The sequence below is a fragment of the Bos mutus genome, chromosome 5 (assembly GCF_027580195.1).
Source record: "Bos mutus isolate GX-2022 chromosome 5, NWIPB_WYAK_1.1, whole genome shotgun sequence".
NCBI classification, from domain to species: domain Eukaryota; kingdom Metazoa; phylum Chordata; class Mammalia; order Artiodactyla; family Bovidae; genus Bos; species Bos mutus.
The window spans coordinates 76,300,023-76,322,719 of record NC_091621.1 but is presented as its reverse complement, the minus strand read 5'-3'; the positions used below and the strand labels follow the sequence as shown (position 1 = coordinate 76,322,719).

The 22,697-nt window shown below is 39.9% G+C and overlaps 1 protein-coding gene across 1 annotated transcript; it reads right to left on the bottom strand.

Moving 5' to 3' along the window:
- Positions 1-13,533: 13,533 nt before the first annotated feature.
- On the bottom strand, positions 13,534-15,667 carry LOC106700781 (salivary acidic proline-rich phosphoprotein 1/2-like). Its single transcript, XM_014477803.2, has 3 exons — positions 15,604-15,667; positions 14,692-14,727; positions 13,534-13,757 (listed from the first exon to the last, which is right to left on the bottom strand). The coding sequence occupies exons 1-3, from the start codon at positions 15,665-15,667 to the stop codon at positions 13,534-13,536; spliced, it is 324 nt and encodes a 107-aa protein (XP_014333289.1).
- Between the last annotated feature and the right edge of the window lie 7,030 nt (positions 15,668-22,697).

Below are 22,697 nucleotides of genomic sequence, written 5' to 3'. Positions count from 1 at the left end.
TAATACTCCATTGTGTATATGTACCACAGCTTTCTTATCCATTCATCTGCTGATGGACATCTAGGTTGCTTCCATGTCCTGGCTATTATAAACAGTGCTGCGATGAACATTGGGATACACGTATCTCTTTCCCTTCTGGTTTCCTCAGTGTGTATGCCCAGCAGTGGGATTGCTGGGTCATAAGGCAGTTCTATTTCCAGTTTTTTAAGGAATCTCCACACTGTTCTCCATAGTGGCTATACGAGTTTGCATTCCCACCAACAGTGTAAAAGGGTTCCCTTTTCTCCATACCCTCTCCAGCATTTATTGCTTGTAGACTTTTGGATCGCAGCCATTCTGCCTGGCATGAAATGGCACCTCATTGTGGTTTTGATTTGCATTTCTCTGATAATGAGTCATGTTGAGCATCTTTTGATGTGTTTGTTACCAACACCACAATTTAAAAGCATCAGTTCTTCAGTGCTCAGCCTTCTTTATGGTCCAACTCTCGCATCTGTACATGACTACTGGAAAAGCCACAGCTTTGACTTTATGGATTTTGTAGTAGCAAAGTGATGTTTCTACTTTTTAATACACTGTCTATGTTTATCATAGCTTTCTTTCCAAGGAAGAGCGTCTTTTAATTTAATGGCTGCAATCACTATCTGCAGTGATTCTGGAGCCCAAGAAAATAAAATCTGTCACAGTTTCTACTTTCTCCCTTCTATCTGCCATGAAGTGATGGGACCCATATGGCATGATCTTGGCAAAAATTACCATCAACACTGCTCAAAAACTGAACAATTATATTAAACAATATACTAGTTCTGAAATAAATTCCAGATGATGATATTAACTATTTCAATCATCAAATTAAAGGATGAGCAGAGAACTACTAAATATAACAGCATAACAAGCACGTGAAAATCAGAATGTATGTAATATAAAAAATTTGAAAATACAGTGCCTTGAGGCCAAATTTTAAAAATTAAAGTCAACAAGACCAGTGAATTCTAGCATAGGCCCTAATTAAGTGGTCAGAGAAATATTCCCTGAAATTGCATAGAAAAACTACCACCTGCAAAAGTTAAAAACAATAGGGAGGATTACTTAAGCCAAGAAAATATCCGCAAATAAATTTCAGACAAAGATTGGGGAGAAATAAGTATCAAAATATTCTACAGAAAATTTCCTGTGTAAAATAACAATCTAAGAAAATATTTTGTAGCATGTTCTAAACTGATTGTAAACAGAAGATCAAGACAATGAAATTGAGGCTTTTCCCCCAGACTTTAAACTTTCTATTTTGTCCTAGGGTATAGCTGCTTAAAAATGTGGTAGTTTCAGGTGAACTACCAGGGGACTCAACCTGTGAGTCTCTCTGTTTTGCAAGTTCATTTGTTTCATTTCTTTTTAGATTACCCAGTAAGGGATGTTATATAATATTTCTCCTCTGACTTACTTCACTTACGACACTCTCTAGGTCCATCCATGTTGCTGTCAATGGCATTATTTTATAATTTTTAATGGCTGAGGAATAGTCCACTGTATATATGAAGAGAGGATCAGACTGTCATAATTGGAGTGCATAATTGTGGTCACTAAATTCCCAGTGGCAGGCAGGGTCAGGGGGGTGGTAAAAATATTTCCTAGCAGAAATTAAATCAAATAGAATTTTATGGGAGATTTCAGAAAAGGGAAAGGGCCTGGAGGAAGCCTTAGACACATAAAATAACATGATCTATTCAAGGAATTATATTCATCTTGTTCTGTCCTAGATATCCTATGGTGAGTTCTGTGTACCCCTTTGTTTTTCTAAATATTATAATTCATAATAATAATAATAATAGAAAGTCTTAGGCCTTCTTTGTTCAGCAATGACAAGCTTCCCTATTAGAATGAAAAAATCTTAGATGACTTCTAGGGGCCTGAGCTGACTGAGGGTCAACCTTCTGCTTTCCAGGTGTGTACAAGCATGGGTTCTCCACACACACTTCAAAGATAAACCAATATAATCTCTACATCATCAAAATGTTCTGCTATGTGTCATGTACATAGGTACCCAAATACCATGAATGATTGATTTTGGTCATAATAATGGCCAAAGATATTGACCAACTTCACTTTGGGTTATAGAATCACTGTCAACACACACATAAACACATGAAGAACACAAGGGCAAGATAGTGAAAGAGTGTCAAGGAACAGACAGAAAATCAAACATGACAGAAGAATTCTAGTATCTGTGCTGGCTGCTTGGAAACTGATCCTATACAAATTCCCCAGTTGCATGTTGCACCTTTTGAAAACAAGACACTAGGCACATCCAATCCATTCTATTCTGCTGAGCTAATTTCCAACTATAACCATGTCTATCCAGTGACAAGGGCTGCTCAGTATAGAACTCAAAGATACCATTGTTCTGGTTCACCTTTATTAAGGAAGCTGCCTGGTTTCTCCCATCACTGTGCTGACAACATCCCAGAGCCTCCTCTAAGATGCTACTCAGTGGCCTTGCTGGTCGTGAGCTCAGTTCAAGGCCCAGTTTCTGGTAAGAATAAAGGGAGAGAGTGCTGAGACTCTGCTTCTAACTTGAAAGATCACACCTCAGTCAGGACGCTGGTAAAGAGGAGACATATATGAAAGGAAAGGTGAACTTCAAAGTTCTTAAGAAAAGGACGAGGCCCTTTACATCCTCACTGATGCCAAGGCCTATCATTTTATTTCAAGTGCTGTTTGAGCCTGATACAGAACTTTAACCAGAGGAATGACAAAGAAAAATCTGTTTTTTACAAAGGTCATTCTGACTGTAATGAAGGATGAATTAGAAAAAGGCAAGACTGGAATAACAAAATTCCCTCATGAAGATGCTATGGTAATTGAGGTAGGAGGTGGACAATGGTGGCTTTGCTAGGGAATGCCAGATGGGTGCAGGAAGTGAGGCCCATTCAGAGCTTTCTCAGAGGGAGAGACTCCCTCTCTCTCTGCATGGAGATGCAGAGATTCCAGGGCCCAATGCTCTCATTTTACTCCCACCCACATTTAATATTTCTATGTGCTGTGCCCAGTATGGGCAGGATCATATCCACATGTTTACTCCTGGTCCTGAAACCTTGAGAAACCATGTTAATATAAGTAAAGTATTTCATGAATTAAGAGGACAGAAGGACACTACAATATGACATTGAAATACCCCAGCACTTAACCTAAATTAGCCTTAGGTTTTGAGGGATCTTAGGCAGGACAAGTGGAGAAGGCAATGGCAACCCACTCCAGTATCTTTGTCTGGAAAATCCCATGGATGGAGGAGGAGCCTGATAGGCTGTAGTCCATGGGGTCACTAAAAGACAGACACGATTTCACTCTCACTTTTCACTTTCCTACATTGGAGAAGGAGATGGCAACCCACTCCAGTGTTCTTGCCTGGAGAATCCCAGGGACGGGGAGCCTCCTGGGCTGCTGTCTGTGGGGTTGCACAGAGTCGGACACAACTGAAGTGACTTAGCAGAAGCAGCAGCAGCAGGCAGGACAAGAGAGCTGAATCCTCAAAGGATTGATCCTCAAAAGAGAAGCAGCTCTACCACCCCTTCATATCTTCCTCCCTTTGCAACAGCATCACAGATTGGGGTTCAAAAGTTAACTTAGAGAACAAACAGGTTGTGGCTGGAAATGTTTCTTTCCCTGTAGAATGGCTGTGAGCCCTGAAGGATTTAGAAACTGCTCTGTTCTTAAACTACCACTTCTTTTCCTAGAAGACAACAATGAAAGTTTTTCAACTGCACAATTGTACAACAATTAATCCTTAATCAAATCAATCCCTTTTATTTCTGGTAACAACTTTTCATTTCTCTGGCATCTTATTAACATCACTGTCTTGTCATGAACTGATTCACGTTAGAGCTCCTAAAAATAAAGTTAATCCTTTACCCAACCTGAATCGCAGGGCTATGAGCAGGGCCAAACTTGGGATTAACATATTCCCACTACTATATATACTATATATAATATTGATAATCAGTAAGGATCTACAGGGAACTTGTTTCGATAATATACAATAATCTACATGAGAAAAGAATCTGAAAAGGAATAGACATTTGTGTATGTATATGCAAATAACTTTTCATATTGTTCATGGGGTTCTCAAGGCAAGAATACTGGAGTGGTTTGTCATTCCAGTATCCAAAGTGTTCAAAGCATCACTATGAACAAAGCTGGTGGAGGTGATGGGATTCCTGTTGAGCTATTTCTAATCCTAAAAGATGACGCTGTAAATGTGTGGTAGTCACTATGCCAGAAAATTTAGAAAACTCAGCAGTGGACACAGGACTGGAAAAGGTCAGTTTTCATTCCAATCCCTAAGAAAGGCAATGCCAAAGAATGCTCAAACTAACACACAATTGCACTCATCTCACACGCTAGTAAAGTAATGCTCAAAATTCTCCAAGCTAGACTTCAACAATACATGAACTGTGAACTTCCAGGTGTTCAAGCTGGTTTTAGAAAAGGCAGGGGAACCAGAGATCAAATTGCCAACAGCCGGTGGATCATTGAAAAAGCAAGAAAGTTCCAGAAAAATGTCTATTTCTGTTTTATTGACTATGCCAAAGCCTTTGACTGTGTGGATCACAACAAACGGTGGAATATTCTGAAAGAGATGGGAATACCAGACGACCTGATCTGCCTCTTGAGAAATCTGTATGGAGGTCAGAAGGCAACAGTTAGAACTGGAGATGGAACAACAGACTGGTTCCAAACAGGAAAAAGAGTACATCAAGGCTGTATATTTTCACCCTGCTTATTTAACTTGTATGCAGTGTACATCATGAGAAATGCTGGGCTGGATGAAGCACAAGCTGGAATTAAGATTGCCGGGAGAAATATCAATAACCTCAGATATGCAGATGACACCAGCCTTAACGCAGAAAGTGAAAAGGAACTAAACAAGCCTGGCGTGCTGCAGTCCATGGGGTTGCATGAGTCGGACAAGACTGGGAGAGTGAACTGACTGACTGACATGTGAATAACATTGCTGTACACGTGAAAGTGACAGAGCATTGTAAATCAACTATCAGTTTATTTCAATTGTTCACTCATGTCTACTCTTTGTGACCCCATGGATTGTAGCACACCAGGCTTCCCTGTGCATCACCATCTCCGGGAGCCTAATCAGACTCCTGTCCATCACGTGGGTGATGCCATCCAACCATCTCATCCTCTGTGGTTACCTTCTCTTTCTGCCCTCAATCTTTCCCAGCATCAGGGTCTTCTCCAATGAGTCCATTCTGTACATCAGGTGGCCAAAGTATTGGAGTTTCAGCTTTAACATCAGTCCTTCCAATGAATATTCAGGACTAATTTCCTTTAGGAGTGACTATTTGGATTACCTTGAAGTGCAAGGGACTCTTAAGAGTCTTCTCCAACACCACAGTTAAAAAGCATCACTTCTTTGGCGCTCAGCTTTCTATACAGTCCAACTATCACATCCATACATGGCTACTGGAAAAACCATAGATTTGACTAGACAGAGATTTATTGGTAAAGTAATATCTCTGCTTTTTAATATGCTGTCTAGTTTGGTCATAGCTTTTCTTCCAAGGAGGAAGCATCTTTAAATTTCATGGTTGCAGTCACCATCTGAAGTGATTTTGGAGCCCAAAAAATAAAGTCTCCTACTGTTTCCATTGTTTCCCCATCTGTTTGCCATGAAGCGATGGTACCAGATACGATGATCTTAGTTTTCTGAATAATGAGTTTTAGGCCAGCTTTTTCACTCTCCTTAGTGAAAGAGTGAAAGAGAGTGAAAAGGAGAGGAGAGTGAAATCAACTATAGACCAATACACAATAAAAATTAAAGAAAAACAAACAAACAAAAAAGAAAGTCTAAAATAACTAATCTTCTTGCTAAGAAAATGAATGTTTTCCCAAGTCCCCATATCTTTGAGCCCACTACATCCCATTTCCCTTTTAAAATTATTACTCAATTTTTTCCCTCCCTAGATGCCCTACCATTCTTTAACAAAACTGTATGTATCTCATAAAAGAAGTACCAAGGTGTATTGTATAAATCAAAGAATTTGAGTAACTCATATCAGACAAATCTTTTCTAAGAATAGAGATGGAAGACCAATCAGAATATCTCATTCAGCGATCAGCACTCCACAGTGGAGGTTCAATGTTTGGAGTCCCACACAGCCTCTCCAGTGCATTCCTGTTTATGGATGAAGAGCCTGAACTATAAGGGCAAGAATTTCTGAAAGATCAACTGCTCACTCTAGGCTTCAGCAGTTCACAAGTCAGGCTGAGATGGCTGTGTGAGTGTAGAGGCCAATGTGGATTAAAAACATGCACACCTCCTATTGGCGTGCTATCATCCATCTCATAGTTTTATAGTTTTTAAAAGGACTGCAAGTAAAGAAGCATACATCCAGACACCAGCACAATTATTATCCTTAGCCTTTCAGCCTAGTTTTGGCTGATTCAATAAATTTCCAAACAAAGCTGCAGACTTGACACAATGACCAGGAACCCAGACACCTTTGGGAATCACCCTGGCAGTCTCATAGCAGCCAGAGTGCCTGGTCTGATTTCATACTTATCCATATTCATGTTGGTTATTTTGTAGTTTTATTGTTTGTTTTCTTTATATATTGTGGGTATCAGTCCTGTATGATATATATTTAATAAATGTTTTTCTTCTAAATATTGAATATCTTTTAATGTTGTTCATGGTGTTTTTCATTGTAAAACCTTTCTTTGAGATGGTTTTGTCATTGCCTCCTACACAGTGTTATGTACCTCTGTCCATAGTTTTTCAGGCACTGGATCTATCGGACCAACTTCCTTGAATCTAATTTCCACTTCCACTGTATAATCATATGGGATTTGATTTAGATCATGGCCTAGTGATGATGAATGGCCTAGTGGTTTTCGCTACTTTCTTCAAGTTAAGCTTAAATTTTGCAATAAGAAGTTCATGATCTGAGCCACAGTCAGCTCCTGGCCTTGTTTTTGCTGACAGTATAGAGGCTCTCAATCTTCAGCTGCCAAGAACATAATTAATCTGATTTTGGTATTGACTACTTGGTGATGACCATGTGTAGAGTTGTCTCTTGTGTTGTTGGAAGAGGGTGTTTGCTGTGACTAGTGTGTTCTATTGACAAAACTCTGTTGGCCTGTGCCCTGCTTCATTTTGCACTTCAACGCGAAATTTTCCTGTTATTCCAGGTATCTCTTGACTTCCTACTTTGAGTGGAAGAAACACAAGCTGGAATCAAGATTGCTGGGAGAAATATCAATAACCTCAGATATGCAGATGACACCACCCTTATGGCAGAAAGTGAAGAGGAACTCAAAAGCCTCTTGATGAAAGTGAAAGTGGAGAGTGAAAAAGTTGGCTTAAAGCTCAACATTAAGAAAATTAAGATCATGCCATCCGGCCCCATCACTTCATGGGAAATAGATGGGGAAACAGTGGAAACAGTGTCAGACTTTATTTTTCTGGGCTCCAAAATCACTGCAGATGGTGACTGCAGCCATGAAATTAAAAGATGCTTACTCCTTGGAAGAAAAGTTATGACCAACCTAGATAGCATATTGAAAAGCAGAGACATTACTTTGCCAACAAAGGTCCGTCTAGTCAAGGCTATTGTTTTTCCTGTGGTCATGTATGGATGTGAGAGTTGGACTGTGAAGAAGGCTGAGCGCTTAGGAATTGATGCTTTTGAACTATGGTGTTGGAGAAGACTCTTGAGAGTCCCTTGGACTGCAAGGAGATCCAACCAGTCCATTCTGAAGGAGATCAGCCCTGGGATTTCTTTGGAAGGAATGATGCTAAAGCTGAAACTCCAGTACTTTGGCCACCTCATGCGAAGAGTTGACTCATTGGAAAAGACTCTGATGCTGGGAGGGATTGGGGGCAGGAGGAGAAGGGGACGACAGAGGATGAGATGGCTGGATGGCATCACTGACTTGGACGTGAGTCTGAGTGAACTCCGGGAGTAGGTGATGGACAGGGAGGCCTGGCGTGCTGTGATTCATGGGGTCACGGAGTTGGACACGACTGAGCAACTGAACTGAACTGAACTAAACTGATGATGAAAAGGACATTTTCTTTTGGTGTTAGTTCTAGAAGGTATTATAGGTCTTCGTTGACCTAGTCAACTTCAGCTTCTTTGGTTAGGGCAAATACTTGGATTACTTTAATGTTGAATGGTTTGCCTTGGAAATGAACCAAGATTATTCTGTCCTTTTTAACATTGCACCAGAGTACTGCATTTCTGACTTCTTTGTTGACTCTGAGGGCCACTCTGTTTCTTCTAAGGGATTCTTGCCTGAAGCTGATCCCCTTCATGCATCACAGCCTTGTCGTGGCAAAGGGGCTTGTGTAACTCAATGAAATTTTGAGCCATGCCAAGCAGGGACACCCAAGACAGATGGGTCATAGGGAAGAGTTCTGACAAAATGTGGTCCACTGGAGAAGGTAAAGGCAATCCACTCCAGTATTCTTGCTTGGAGAACCCCATGGACAGTATGAAAACACAAAAAGATATGACAATGGGAGATAAGGCACCCAGGTCAGAAGGTGTCCAATATGCTATTGGGAAAGAGTGGAGGGCAATTACTCATAGCTCCAGGAAAAATGAAGTGACTGGGCCAGAGGGAGAATGACGCTCAGCTGTCAATATGCCTGGTGGAAAAATTAAAGTCACATGGGAAGGCTGATTATTTAAAGCCTTTTATTTATTTTATTTGGAGGCTAGTTACTTTACAATATGTAGTGATTTTTGCCATACTTTCACATGAATCAGCCATGGGTGTACCTGTGTCCCTATATGCAAGACAGCAAAAGAGACACAGATGTAAAGAACAGACTTTTGCACTCTGTGGGAGAAGACGAGGGTGGGATGAATTTGAGAGAATATCACTGAAACATGTATATTACCGTAAGTGAAATATATCATCTGCCCAGCTTCGATGCATTAGACAGGGTGCTCAGGGCCTGTTCACTGGGACAACCCTGAGGGATGGGATGGGAAGGGAGATGGGAGGGGGGTTCAGATGAAAATAATCATGGCTGATTAAAGCCTTTTGAAAATATTGAGCCTTTGAATCCACTCATGTTTGATGTCCCTTTTATTTGATATTCTGTTTGTTTCTTTTCCACATGAGCCAATTAGTTGGGTTTCTTGGCTTTGGAACAAAAATTATCTTGGTAGTAAAAAGGGTGCTAATTGTGAAACACATTTGAAACATTTCTAAAAAGCAGAGTTTTGAAATTTCTTCAATAAGAAAGCAGCACATAGTTTGTGAAACAACTGAGGGTCCTGTCAAAACCTACTAATTTGTCTTGCTGAGGGTGGAAGACTGGCTGAAACAAGAAATCATTTTCAACCCCTATTGGAGCCTCTTTTTCTGTCACAGATCAGCGTTACAAGTGTTAGGTCCACAGCTGGAGCCTTGTAGGGGTGAGGAGAGAAGATTTTCCACATTATTTTCTTCTAACCTGGGTTAATTGAGTTCTCTATGCTTTATGCCATTTTCAGTAGGAACACTACATGAAAGTCAGAGCTGGGTAGAACACAAGCAATTGATGAAGGTCTGTTAAGACTTGCAGAAGTGCTGGATGTGGTGATGTCTGCTCTCCAGGGCTGGGGTTAGGCCGTCCCACAGGAGTGATGGATGTCTGGGGAAGCAGATGGCTCTCGTTCTTCTGCCCTCGGGTCCCTTGACTCTCCTGCCCACCTGGAGGTGTTGTGTGGAAGGTGGACTGCGGACTCCCCCTTCCCTCAGTCTCCCACCCCTTCCTCAGAGTGTGGGCAGGCCTGTGTCCACTCAAACCCTGGCACTCTCCGCCAGCAGCCCCAGGGCCTGTCTCGCCAGTGGACCCACCCACGGTGTGTGTGGGGGTGAAGCGAAGTGGGCTCTGTCATAGTTTCAGAGTCAGTGCAGTTGTTTCCTGGCCTTGACTGCAAAGGCACACGCTGGCCCTAGTGAGACCCACACTGCAGAATCCCAGTCCAGCTGCAAACTGGCATCACTTGAAGTGCATCTGTGGGGCTGAAAGGGGGCCTAAGGATGGGGCACCATGGGAGTCTCAGTGATTAAGCCTCCTCTAGCGCTCCAAGAGAAGGAAATGGAAACCCACTCCAGTACTCTTGTCTGGAGAATCCCAGGGACGGAGGAGCCTGGTAGGCTGCCATCTATGGGGTCGCACAGAGTCGGACATGACTGAAGCGACTTAGCAGCAGAAGCGGTCCAGGAGGGAGTCTCGGGGTACCAGACCCCACAGCTGCCACACTTTCAAAGCCTGCTGTGACCACTGGTGCCTATGCTGCAGCCTCTGAGAGTACCTCACCCTTGTGTGTGTGTTTGTCGTTGAGGGGTGCAGTATTTTTTTTTAGACAAAATTTTTTTTAAATATAGGAAAAAATACTTGCCATATTTAAATGAAATGATGAAATGCATTCTAGTTTTTTGAAATTAGAGAACGTATTTATCATTTTGCTGACAGAAAGCTTGAGGTTCTATTACTTTTAGTAGATGCCAAAATCAGAATTGAAAATACAGTCCAAAGCTACAATCCACCATGAGAAGTTCTATATTACATTTAAACACGAATAACTCAAGAAGCAGTTCAAGTAAAATGTTTGTTTCAGTTAACTTCTGTTCAGCATAATAGTCTGAGCTTGTAGGTAAAAAATAAAATCATGCTCAGCATTCATTCACAGAAGTACAGCGAGTAGACCTGGAGTTAGGACGAATCTGGCTCTGAAGAAATGTTCCTGACATCCCCTCTTTCTAGTGCATAAGACTTGTCAGTCTTTGCCAGAGATGTTCATGAATGGGCTGCTTTCCATCCTAGGCAGATTCTCATTCTATGTGATTTCAAGGTAGGGGAGCCTTTGATGGAATGGAAACATTTGTTTTTTCACTTGATGTCAACAGCCTCAATGTCAGGTTTCTTTTTAAATATTGATCTTGTTATGCTTAGTGTAAGAGTGTCTTTTAATCCAGGAATATTTTCCAACTTTGTAAGAAATGGAAGTGAGTGGAAGTTATCAATGTTCCATGACAGAATCAGTATCAGAAATAGTATCACACAGATGAAAAGACACCAGAAAGTGCTACCAGAGAGCAAAGTATTTTTCATTGTTTTTGAATTTGGAAGAGGCATTGTCAGAAAATATTGTGGCGGATTCATGTTGATGTATGGCAAAACCAATACAATATTGTAAAGTAATTAGCCTCCAATTAAAATAAATAAATTTAAATAAAAAATAATAAAAAAAGAGAAAATATTGTCATTTGACCTTCTGACAAAGCAATATGAACAGTTTAATTTGAGAAGTATTTAATTTCTTACAATTTCACATGTACTAGCCTTCCCTATAATAATTATTAGGAAGTGGTGAAGGCAATCTTTGCCGGTGTTTAAAAGGAGTATTTATTTTTATTTATTTGGCTGTCTACGTCTTAGTTGAGTATGGGAATCTACAGTTGAGTATGTGTGATCTTGTTTTCTGACCGCGGATCGAACCAGGTCCCCTGCATTGGGAGATTAAAGTTTTAGCCACCAGACCACCAGGGAAGTTCCTCTGCTAGTTTTTATGTGTGGTATTTGTTACTCTTCGTGCCTAGGATAGGTATTAATATTATCCTCACTATACGGATAGGGAAACTAAGGCTCTGAGAGTTGAAGTAGCTTTCTAAAAGTCCAGAGCTAATAAAAGCAGATAAGATAAACTCATGTCTGAAGAACCCCCAATTTTCCTTGCTTTTTAGAAACAACATGTCATCTCCTTTATGAAACTGACTCACAGTTATAGAAAGGTGGAGGATCTAGAAAGAAAACTGAGAAATGATTTAAAAGAGGGGGATGTGGTAATGGGCTTGAGGGAATAGGGACCTAGAATCACGTTTATTTTACTAGAAACCGGGATCAATTCTTTTGGAAATTTTAAGGCTTCCCTCAGCTCTTGCCACTTCTTCATATTTGCAATATTTTCTTTATTTTCCTAAAATTATTAGAAAGGTGTGAAAATAATAAAAACATCACATTAGTACTAATAGAAACCAGGGAAGGACAGGAAAGGCACCTGGCTTCTGAATAAAGGTGTCAGGTGGAAGGGGGAGGCAACAGGAGGAAGAAAGGAGACACACATTCCGGTCCCCAAGCAAAGAACAAAGGGAAAATTTTTCTAAGAAGACAGTCCAGGAAGAATGCTGCTGGAAGCTTCAGTGAGAACTGGTCTTGGATGTTCATGGCCCTCAAATTTCAGACTCACAAACACCCAGAATGAGACGTGACACTTAGAAACTGGATGCTGATTATTTTATTGGTAAATTGAAGACAGAGTGCCTTCTTCCAATGTCATGGCTTTCTGAAGGACTGGTATGTTCACACTCATGCTCTGAAAAGCAAAAGAGGAGATTGACACAAAGTGGGCAGGTGGTTTCTAATCCTTGCAGGTTAACAGTGAAGGGAAGTAGCCAAGAGCCCACATTTCCCTTCTCTTCTTCTTCCCTTTCCTGTTTCCTTACAAATTTCTTTTGATTTGTCATTTTTATGTACCAAATGGATCATGTGGTCTAAAATCTTGCTTTCAAGATAAAAGGTTGTTCTTAGCTTGTTTATCTCTTGGTTGCTATTTAAAGTGTTCAAATATGTATTTACAAAGATGGTTACTGCAACCAACTTTTAACTAGTGAAAAACTGAAACTGGCCTAAATGTCCATTGATAAAGTGTTGGTTAAAGAAATCATGGCACAGCCAGACAATGGAATAGCAAAATTAAAAAGTAAACAAAATGAGGATTAAACGGACCCATATAACTCAATGAACTGTTACGAATATTTTTAACAACTATGTTATTTGAAATAAGCAACCTATTAATCTGCATAAAGTAAGACATCATTTGTGGATAAAATGTATAGTTATGTTTTAAAGGGTGTAAGTGTTTCCAAGAAGATGTTCAAGAGTTAACTGTGGTGGCCTTTGGGGAAGGGAGTTGGAAGGTAGGATGTGGATGCCTTTAAGAGTTAGCCTCATACTTTTCTGTTCAGTTATTTTTTTTTTACCTTGACCATATCCTAATTGAAAAGGAAATATTTTAGCTAGATAAATTTGGCAACATAAAATTAAAGTATCATTTAGTAGGGACCCTGGACCTGAGAAGCCTGTCAGGTGGCAACTTGAGAAGAGAGGGTCATTGAACCAGAGGAGTAGGAGAGAAAAGGACAAGGGAGAACGTGCCTGTACTTCCTCATCACCAGCCCACTTTAAGACAGGTGGTCATCGGGGAAAAGGCGATATATGATCCTTGTTTCTCAAAATGGGAATCACCTTGGGTAGCTTGTAATAAATATGAGGTTTTGCTACCTTTTTTAGACTATCTGAATAGAAATCTTTAAAACTTGTGTCCAGGACTATGCAATTTTCACATATTTTCTGTTGATTCAGTGACTCATTAAAGTGTGAGATCTGTAGGGTTAGGGCCCTTGATGGAGAGTGAGCTGGAGTCGTACCTGTTAATGACTTTCAGATTACTTGGATAGTCAGTCCTCATCTGAACTCTGCTCAGGTTGCTCCTCTGGTGGGGGTGGATTTGGCTGAGGTTCATCACTGGGTGGGGGTGGCCCTGGTGGGGGTGGCCCTGGTGGAGCTTCCTCATCTTCGTTTTCATCATTAGGAGAAGGTGGTGGTCCTCTGTGTTCTCTGTGTTTTCCAGGACGTCGTATGAAAAAATCCTCATCTGAGCTTGAGTCTGAGCTGGTTCTATCTACAGGGTATGGCACAAAAAGAGAGGAACTAGGTGATGGAAGGCTCCCCTCTCATTTTGATCTCTCATAAGCTTTTCAGACAGTCCCTTTCTCCAAAACCCATCTCTCAACTACCAGCTTCCTTCCTATTCACTTGTTTTTGCAGTACTCCTGTTCACCCACATACTAGTGACACTGAGTCTTAGTTCTTTGCTCTGGAGAAAAACAGTTTGGCAAAAAGGTGATGGATATCTTAGAATTGGCAGACAATATCTACAAGGACAGAAGAAAAGCAAAGGGATTAATCATGTCAGTTATGCTTCCAGATATATTTTGTGTCACTGACGTAACCTGCCAACTGTGACTCCAAGTCTGGCCTGTGGAGAGTGTATATGGAACCCTCTGGCTCTAAAACCAGGTGGAGCAATAATAGGGGAGAGAGAGAGAGAGAGAGAGAGAGAGAGAGAGAGAGAGAGAGAGAACACGATGGCCTATACTGGATCTTTAAATAACTTGCCAATTTTAATTAGGTACTGTGACACAGCTGAGCAGAGAAACAGGAAAAATGAACCAGACCTAGCTTCTTTGCATTTTTTCTAAACCATACATTTAAAGAGAAGAATACTGAGGAAGAAGGAAACAGTCAATGGAGGGGTTGGCTCTCAGTAGGCTGCAGGAGTCAGAATTGTGACTCCTTCCCTTTGTTGTCCTCTCTCAACAATCATTTCTGGCCTGAGGGAACAGGCAGCACAGCCAGTGTCATCCAGGCTAGACATCATGTTAGAGTGTTGCTCGTGGTCCCCAAGACCAAGGTTAGAAAGGACTGCCTTTATTTTTAGTGTTTCTATCACTGATTATAACTCTTCACAAAGTAATGATGATAACAAGACATCGGAGAACTGAAAAGTTGCTAATGAAAAAAAGAAATATGAGGGAGGATTAATTGCGACTTACCTAATACGGTTCTCCGAAACTCTTCGCTGCTGCTTTCTAGGAAAAGAAGCAGAAGATGAGCCTATATCCTTCAGGGTTCATAATGTTCTACAGTAAAAGGGCACACTCTATATACTCTAAGATATTATAAATTTTCAACTACCATCTCTGATGCCTTTGCAAAAGGAAGAGGATATGAAAGCATGGCAGGGTTATTACTGTGCTGAGGATCAACCTTGAACTCAAAAAAGGCCTTTTTATCCTTCCTAGGATCCCTTAAACCCTAATACTAGTTTAGGTTAAGTGCTGGAATATTTCAGTGTTATGTTTTAGTATCCTTCTGCCCTCAATTTATGGAATACTTTACTTATAATAACATGGCTTCTCAAGGTAGAAGGACCAGGAGTAAACATGTGGATACAATCTTGCCATATTGGGCACAACATTCTGAAATACTAAATATTGGTGGGAGTAAAATGAGACCACTGTGCCCTGGAATCCCCATATTTCTATGTAGACACAGAGATTTATTACTTTCATCTCTGTCTCTGAAATATCTCTGAATGGGCTTCACCTCCTCCATCCATCTGGCATCCCCTCGCAAGGCCACTTTCATCCACTGCCTACTTTGATTATCATAGCATCTTCATGAGGGACCTTGTCTGTTCCAGTCTTGTCTTTTTGCAATGCATCCTTCATAGCACAGAGATAAATCTTAATTTATCATTCCTCTGGTTAAAAATTCAGTGCTGGTTTCCAGTCGTACTAAGTTTGAGGCCTTCACATCATAGAGGAGGTGAAGGGCCTTCCTCTTATTTTAAGCACACTGCAGCCATATCTTTCACTTATTTCTCCTCTTTACAAGCTTTCTCACTGCAGTGTGATCCCCCAAGCCCCAGACAGAGTCTCAGCACCATCCCCCTTTATTCTTACCAGAATCTGAGCCTTGAACTGAGCCCAGGGCCAGCAAGGCCACTGAGAGCAGGATCAGTAGCATCTTGGAAGAAGCTCTGGATTTGCTCTCAACTCTGCACTGGGAGAAGCCAGGCAGGTTCCTTTATAAAAGGGATCATAACAATGGTATCTTTGAATTCTATACTGGGCAGATCTTGTCACCGGTTAGACAGGGTTATTGCTGGGACTAATCCCAGCAGGGTGGAATGGATAGAATGTTATTATTGTGTCATTTCTAAAAGATACAACATGTGATGTGGGCAAAGCGTTTGAGGGAGAATGTCCAAGCATTCAGCACAGATACAGAACTGCTCTGTCATCATTTGATTTTCAGTCTTTTTGGTGAATGCATTTCTTTGTCCTTCCAAGTATTATTTGTGTGTGTTTTGGCTGTGATCTCTGGCCTTCATATCATCCAAACTCCATCATTTTGGTATTTGTTTACCTATGTATATGATACATTGCAAAACATTTTGATGATAGAGATCATTTCAAGTTATTTATGAAATATATGTGGATAGCATCCTTGGGCACACGTGGACAGCAGAAGGCTGACCCTCAGCATTTTCAGGCCACCAGATATCATCCAGGTCTATCTGGTCCCTGATAGGAAATTATTGGAGTTGTCCAACAAGGTAACCTAAGACATTCTATTCTTTTCAATATCTTAGGACTTACAATAGTTAGTAAAAGCAAAGGTAGACACAAAATCTACAACAGGACTTGTAGGACTGAAGGAAATGAATATACACTCCTTGAATGGAGCATGCTATTCTATATCTCTAGGACTTCTTCTCTTTTCCAGATTCTTTGTGAGATTCTTTTTGGCTTATTTCTGTGATGAAATATTTTTAACCTCCCTGTCTTCCACTGATAATTTAATAGCCACACTTATGAACTCCCAAAAGACAGTCTTATATTCCTTTCAAATCTTTGGTTTCATTGCCTTGATCTTATATTTTTCAGTGAGTTTCCATGTTAGAACATGTTTTCTCAGATTATTCTTAAACACAAGGAATTTTGTCTAGAATATTCTGACACTCATTCTCCCCACTGTCTCCATGAAACTTATTTTTTGATATTTTCGCTCCTTAATCCAGCCACTGTATTTAACCTTCATTTGTAGCTTATTTTTTGTTATGCATTTTGGAGGATTTTTGTGTTATTGTTTAATTAAGGCCTATTCTTCACTAGATTTGTTGACTTTTATTTAAAAATTTCATAATGAGGTATTGGGTTTCAAACTTTTTTTTTTTTTTTTTTTTGATTACCTGCATTCCTCTTTACAGTTGCTAAACTTTTCCTCTGATCTTAACAGGTGAGTTGAAAAAAAATTTTTTCCCCATATACATTAGTTTGCTTTAAAATCAGCAATACATTCACACAAGTTTCTAGTATCTTATTCTTCTGGCTTCATAAAAAGAAGCTTTATAGAAATTTTTTTTTTTTTTTTTTGGTTGCTGGTACAAACACCACGACAATGAAGATCATGTCTTTGCAACTTTGAGCACAATGATACGAATTTCTCTGGGGAGGCATAGTGTTGGTTAAAATTGTGGATGCCTCTTTTAGCTGGGCAAAACTTTGATTCTTTAATCACAATAACTCTAAACTTTAGAAAGCCCAGAGAGAAAGCCTGGCCAAGGAATTGTCTATCAAAATGTGTATTTGTAAATCTCCTGCACTGCTTTCAGTCTTTTGCCTGAGAGTGTCTCCCAGGTTCTGGTCTCCAGCGATGACAGCCGCAGAAGGCATTTCTCACCATCTCCGTGTCCAAGTGTCTGTAGATTCTGCTCACCACTATGAGCAGCATAGGGGGGTCTGAAACTTTCAATGGCTCTTCCTCTGAATTCAAAGAGAAATAAAACCATAACTTCTTCTATATGGAACCTAAAGGAACACATATCTCCCTCCTAGTTGTATGAAGACATGGAAGAAGGAAGGAAGCAGATATCCTTAAAAGAAGTATTTTGTTGAAATGGTTAACGAATGACTCGCTTTTCCTCCAGGTGGACTTATCTTTTAAAAAAAAATTATTTATTTATGTTTGGCTGCACTGAGTCTTTGATGTATGTGGGCTTTCTCTAGCTACAGCAAGCAGGGGCTACCCTTCGTTGCAGTGTGTGGGTTTCTCATTGCAGTGGATTCTCTTGTTGCAGAACATAGGCTCTAGATCCACAGGCTTCAGCAGTTACAACATGTGGACTCAGTAATTGTGGCACACAGATTTAGTTGCTCCGCCCCATGTGAGAACTTCCTGGATCAGAGATTGACTCTGTGTCCCCTGCATTGGCAGGCAGATTCTTATCCACTGTGCCACCAAGGAAGTCCCATTTTTGTGTATTTTATGGAGAATACTCTGTATATAACCAGTGTATACCAAAATTTAAATTCTGGGTCAAAATGTATGCAGGTAGCAAGTGTTAACCTCTCAAAGATAACTATGATAATTTAAAGAAATAGGAGCAGTTCATGAAAGTACTGGCTTGCTCACATCCTCTCAAGTCCTTGATATGTTACTTTTATCTTTTTATAACTCTAATATACACAAAAATACTTAATCTAATTGTGTCTCTTCTTGATATAAGCTACAGTTAAATTCCTTTTGTATGATTATTGACCTTTTTATGTGTCCTTGTGTGTGTGTACTTAGAGTTCATATCTATCTCTGACTGGTAAAAAGATACATTTTGAATAAAGTATATGAGGCTAAACTGTTCCAAGAATACAGAGTGCAGACAGTATTAATACCTAAAGAGCAATAATCACTATCATTTAAGACAGCAAAGGTCCAATGATCAGAACCCGCCAAAGCCTCTGTAGTGTGTTCCTGGTTGGGTGATGAACCTGAATAAGTGAAGGTCAGATTTCCTAGAGTATGAATTGCTGCCTCCAGGTTTCAGCAGTACACGAGTCAGGCTGAGATGGCTGTGTGAGTGTAGAGGTCAATGTAGATTAAAGCCGTGCACAACTCCTATGAGTAGGGCCACCATCCATCTCATAGTTTAACAGTTTTCAAGATGACTTCAGAGTAAGGAAGCATACACCCAGGCATGAACACAGCTTTCACCCTTAGCTTCTCAGCTTAGTCTAGGCTGGTTCAGCACATTTCTAGACAAAGAGCTTCAAACTTGAAACAATGATCAAAAACCCATTTGGTTTGGCAATCCTGCTGACAGTCTCTTCTAGCAGCTAGTGTGCCAGGTGTGTAATCATATTTATTCATTTTCATATTTTTTGAAGTATTATTATTGTTGGGTTTATCATATGTTATGGATATCTACACAGTGCATGAGATATATTCTATAAATATTTGCTCCTAGTTCCTAATATGAATGTCTTTTAATTTTGTTTTTGGGTTTTTTTTAATAAATACTTCAAATTTTGATGTAATTAAGCTTCTTTTTTCTTTTATGTCTATGTGTTTTATGTCCTGGTTCAGACTGTTTTGCCTATCTTACTACCGTAAACACCCCTATTCCCCATCCCACTATTACATACATTCCCTTCCTGCTTCTCTACTTCAACATCATATAGACACACATTTGTTTTGAGGCAATAAATCACATTTACCTCTTTAATCCAAAATGGTACTTTTTGTGATTCCTGTGTAGTTAAGTTCACTCACTCAGTCATGTCGAACTCTTTGTGACCCCAAGGACTGCAGCATGCAGGTCTCACTGTCCTTCACTAATGCCGGAGTTTACTCAAACTCATGTCCACTGAGTCGGTGATGCTATCCAGCCTTCTCATCCTCTGTCATCCCGTTCTCCTCCCAACTTCAATCTTACCCAGCATCAGGGTCTTTTCAAATGAGTCAGTTCTTTGCATCAGGTGGCCAAAGTATTGGAGTTTCAGCTTCAGCATTAGGCCTTCCAACGAATATTCAGGACTGATCCCCTTTAGGATGGACTGGTTGTAGTCAAAGGGACTCTCTAGAGTCTTCTCCAACACCACAGTTCAGAAGCATCAATTCTTCTGGGCTCAGCTTTCGTTAGAATCCAACTCTCACATCCATACAGAATTACTGGAAAAACCATAACTTTGACTAGATGGACCTTTGTTGGTAAAGTCAAGTCTCTGCTTTTTAATATGCTGTCTAGTTTGGTCATAACTTTTCTTTCAAGAAGTAACCGTGTTTTAATTTCATGGCTGCAATCATCACCTGCAGTGATCTTGGAGCCCTCATAAATAAAGTCTGCCACCGTTTCCAGTGTTTCCCCCTCTATTTGCCATGAAGTTGATGGGACCGGATGACACAATCTTAGTTTTCTGAATGTTGAGCTTTAAGCCAACTTTTTCACTCTCCTCTTTCACTTTCATCAAGAGTAATAGCCAGGACATGGAAGCAACCTAGATGTCCATCAGCAGATGAATGGATAAGAAAGCTGTGGTACATATACACAATGGAGTAAAAAGAGGCTCTTTAGTTCTTTTTCACTTTCTGCCATATGGGTGGTGTTATCTGCATATCTGAGGTTATTGCTATTTCTCCCGGCAATCTGGATTCCAGCTTGTGCTTCTTCCAGCCCAGCGTTTCTCATGATGTACTCTGCAGATAAGTTAAATAAGCAGGGTGACAATATACAGCCTTGTAGTACTCCTTCCCTGATTTGGAACTAGTCTGTTGTTTCATGTCCAGTTCTAACTGTTGCTTCCTGACCTGCATACAGGTTTCTCAAGAGGTCGGTCAGATGGTCTGGTATTCCCATCTCTTGAAGAATTTCCCATAGTTTGTTAGGTCCACACAGTCAAAGGCTTTGGCATCGTCAATAAAGGAGAAATAGACATTCTTCTGGAACTCTTGCTTTTCTGATATCCAACGGATATTGGCAATTTGATGTCTGGTTCCTCTGACTTTTTTTTTTTTCCTTTATTTTTTATTTTATTTTATTTTTTTAACTTTACAATATTGTATTGGTTTTGCCATACATCAACATGAATCACCACAGGTATACATGTGTTCCCCATCCTGAACCTTCCTCCCTCCTCCCTCCCCATACCATCCCTCTGGGTCGTCCCAGTGCACCAGCCCCAAGCATCCAGTATTGTGCATCGAACCTGGACTGGCGACTCGTTTCATATATGATATTATACATGTTTCAATGCCATTCTCCCAAATCATCCCACCCTCTCCCTCTCCCACAGAGTCCAAAAGACTGTTCTATACATCAGTGTCTCTTTTGCTGTCTCGTATACAGGGTTATTGTTACCATCTTTCTAAATTCCATATATATGCATTAGTATACTGTATTGGTGTTTTTCTTTCTGGCTTACCTCACTCTGTATAATAGGCTCCAGTTTCACCCACCTCATTAGAACTGATTCAAATGTATTCTTCTTAATGGCTGAGTAATACTCCATTGTGTATATGTACCACAGCTTTCTTATCCATTCGTCTGCTGATGGACATCTAGGTTGCTTCCATGTCCTGGCTATTATAAACAGTGCTGCGATGAACATTGAGGTACACGTGTCTCTTTCAATTCTGGTTTCCTCAGTGTGTATGCCCAGCAATGGGATTGCTGGATCATAAGGCAGTTCTATTTCCAGTTTTTTAAGGAATCTCCACACTGTTCTCCATAGTGGCTGTACTAGTTTGCATTCCCACCAACAGTGTAAGAGGGTTCCCTTTTCTCCATACCCTCTCCAGCATTTATTGCTTGTAGACTTTTGGATCGCAGCCATTCTGACTGGCGTGAAATGGTATCTCATAGTGGTTTTGATTTGCATTTCTCTGATAATGAGTGATGTTGAGCATCTTTTCATGTGTTTATTAGCCATATGTATGTCTTCTTTGGAGAAATGTCTATTTAATTCTTTGGCCCATTTTTTGATTGGGTCATTTATTTTTCTGGAATTGAGCTGTAGGAGTTGCTTGTATATTTTTGAGATTAGTTGTTTGTCAGTTGCTTCATTTGCTATTATTTTCTCCCATTCTGAAGGCTGTCTTTTCAGCTTGCTTATAGTTTCCTTTGTTGTGCAGAAGCTTTTAATTTTAATTAGGTCCCATTTGTTTATTTTTTCTTTTATTTCCAATATTCTGGGAGGTGGGTCATAGAGGATCCTGCTGTGATGTATGTTGGAGAGTGTTTTGCCTATGTTCTCCTCTAGGAGTTTTATAGTTTCTCGTCTTACATTTAGATCCTTAATCCATTTTGAGTTTATTTTTGTGTATGGTGTTAAAAAGTGTTCTAGTTTCATTCTTTTACAAGTGGTTGACCAGTTTTACCAGCACCACTTGTTAAAGAGATTGTCTTTAATCAATTGTATATTCTTGCCTCCTTTGTCAAAGATAAGGTGTCCATAGGTGCGTGGATTTATCTCTGGGCTTTCTATTTTGTTCCATTGATCTATATTTCTGTCTTTGTGCCAGTACCATACTGTCTTGATGACTGTGGCTTTGTAGTAGAGCTTGAAGTCAGGCAGGTTGAATCCTCCAGTTCCATTCTTCTTTCTCAAGATTGCTTTGGCTATTTGAGTTTTTTTTGTATTTCCATACAAATTGTGAAATTATTTGTTCTAGCTCTGTGAAGAACACCATTGGTAGCTTGATAGGGATTGCATTGAATCTATAAATTGCTTTGAGTAGTATACTCATTTTCACTATACTGATTCTTCCAATCTATGAACATGGTATATTTCTCCATCTATTAGTGTCCTCTTTGATTTCTTTGACTAGTGTTTTATAGTTTTCTATATATAGGTCTTTAGTTTCTTTAGGTAGATATATTCCTAAGTATTTTAGTCTTTTCGTTGAATAAAATGAATGGAATTGTTTCCTTAATTTCTCTTTCTATTTTCTCATTATTAGTGTATAGTAATGCAAGGGATTTCTGTGTGTTGATTTTATATCTTGCATCTTTACTATATTCATTGATTAGTTTTAGTAATATTCTGGTGGAGTCTTTAGGGTTTTCTATGTAGAGGATCATGTCATCTGCAAACAGTGAGAGTTTTACTTTTTCTTTTCCAATCTGGATTGCCTTTATTTCTTTTTCTGCTCTGATTGCTGTGGCCAAAACTTCCAAAACTATGGTGAATAGTAGTGGTGAAAGTGGGCACCCTTGTCT

Excerpts from the sequence above, each read along its gene's own strand:
- LOC106700781 (XM_014477803.2), bottom strand. The coding sequence starts at position 15,667 with ATGCTACTGATCCTGCTCTCAGTGGCCTTGCTGGCCCTGGGCTCAGTT. Across the intron at positions 14,728-15,603 it reads AGTTCAAGGCTCAGATTCTG|AAAGCAGCAGCGAAGAGTTT; the intron begins GTAAGAATAAAG and ends TTCTTTTCCTAG. Across the intron at positions 13,758-14,691 it reads GTTTCGGAGAACCGTATTAG|ATAGAACCAGCTCAGACTCA; the intron begins GTAAGTCGCAAT and ends CATACCCTGTAG.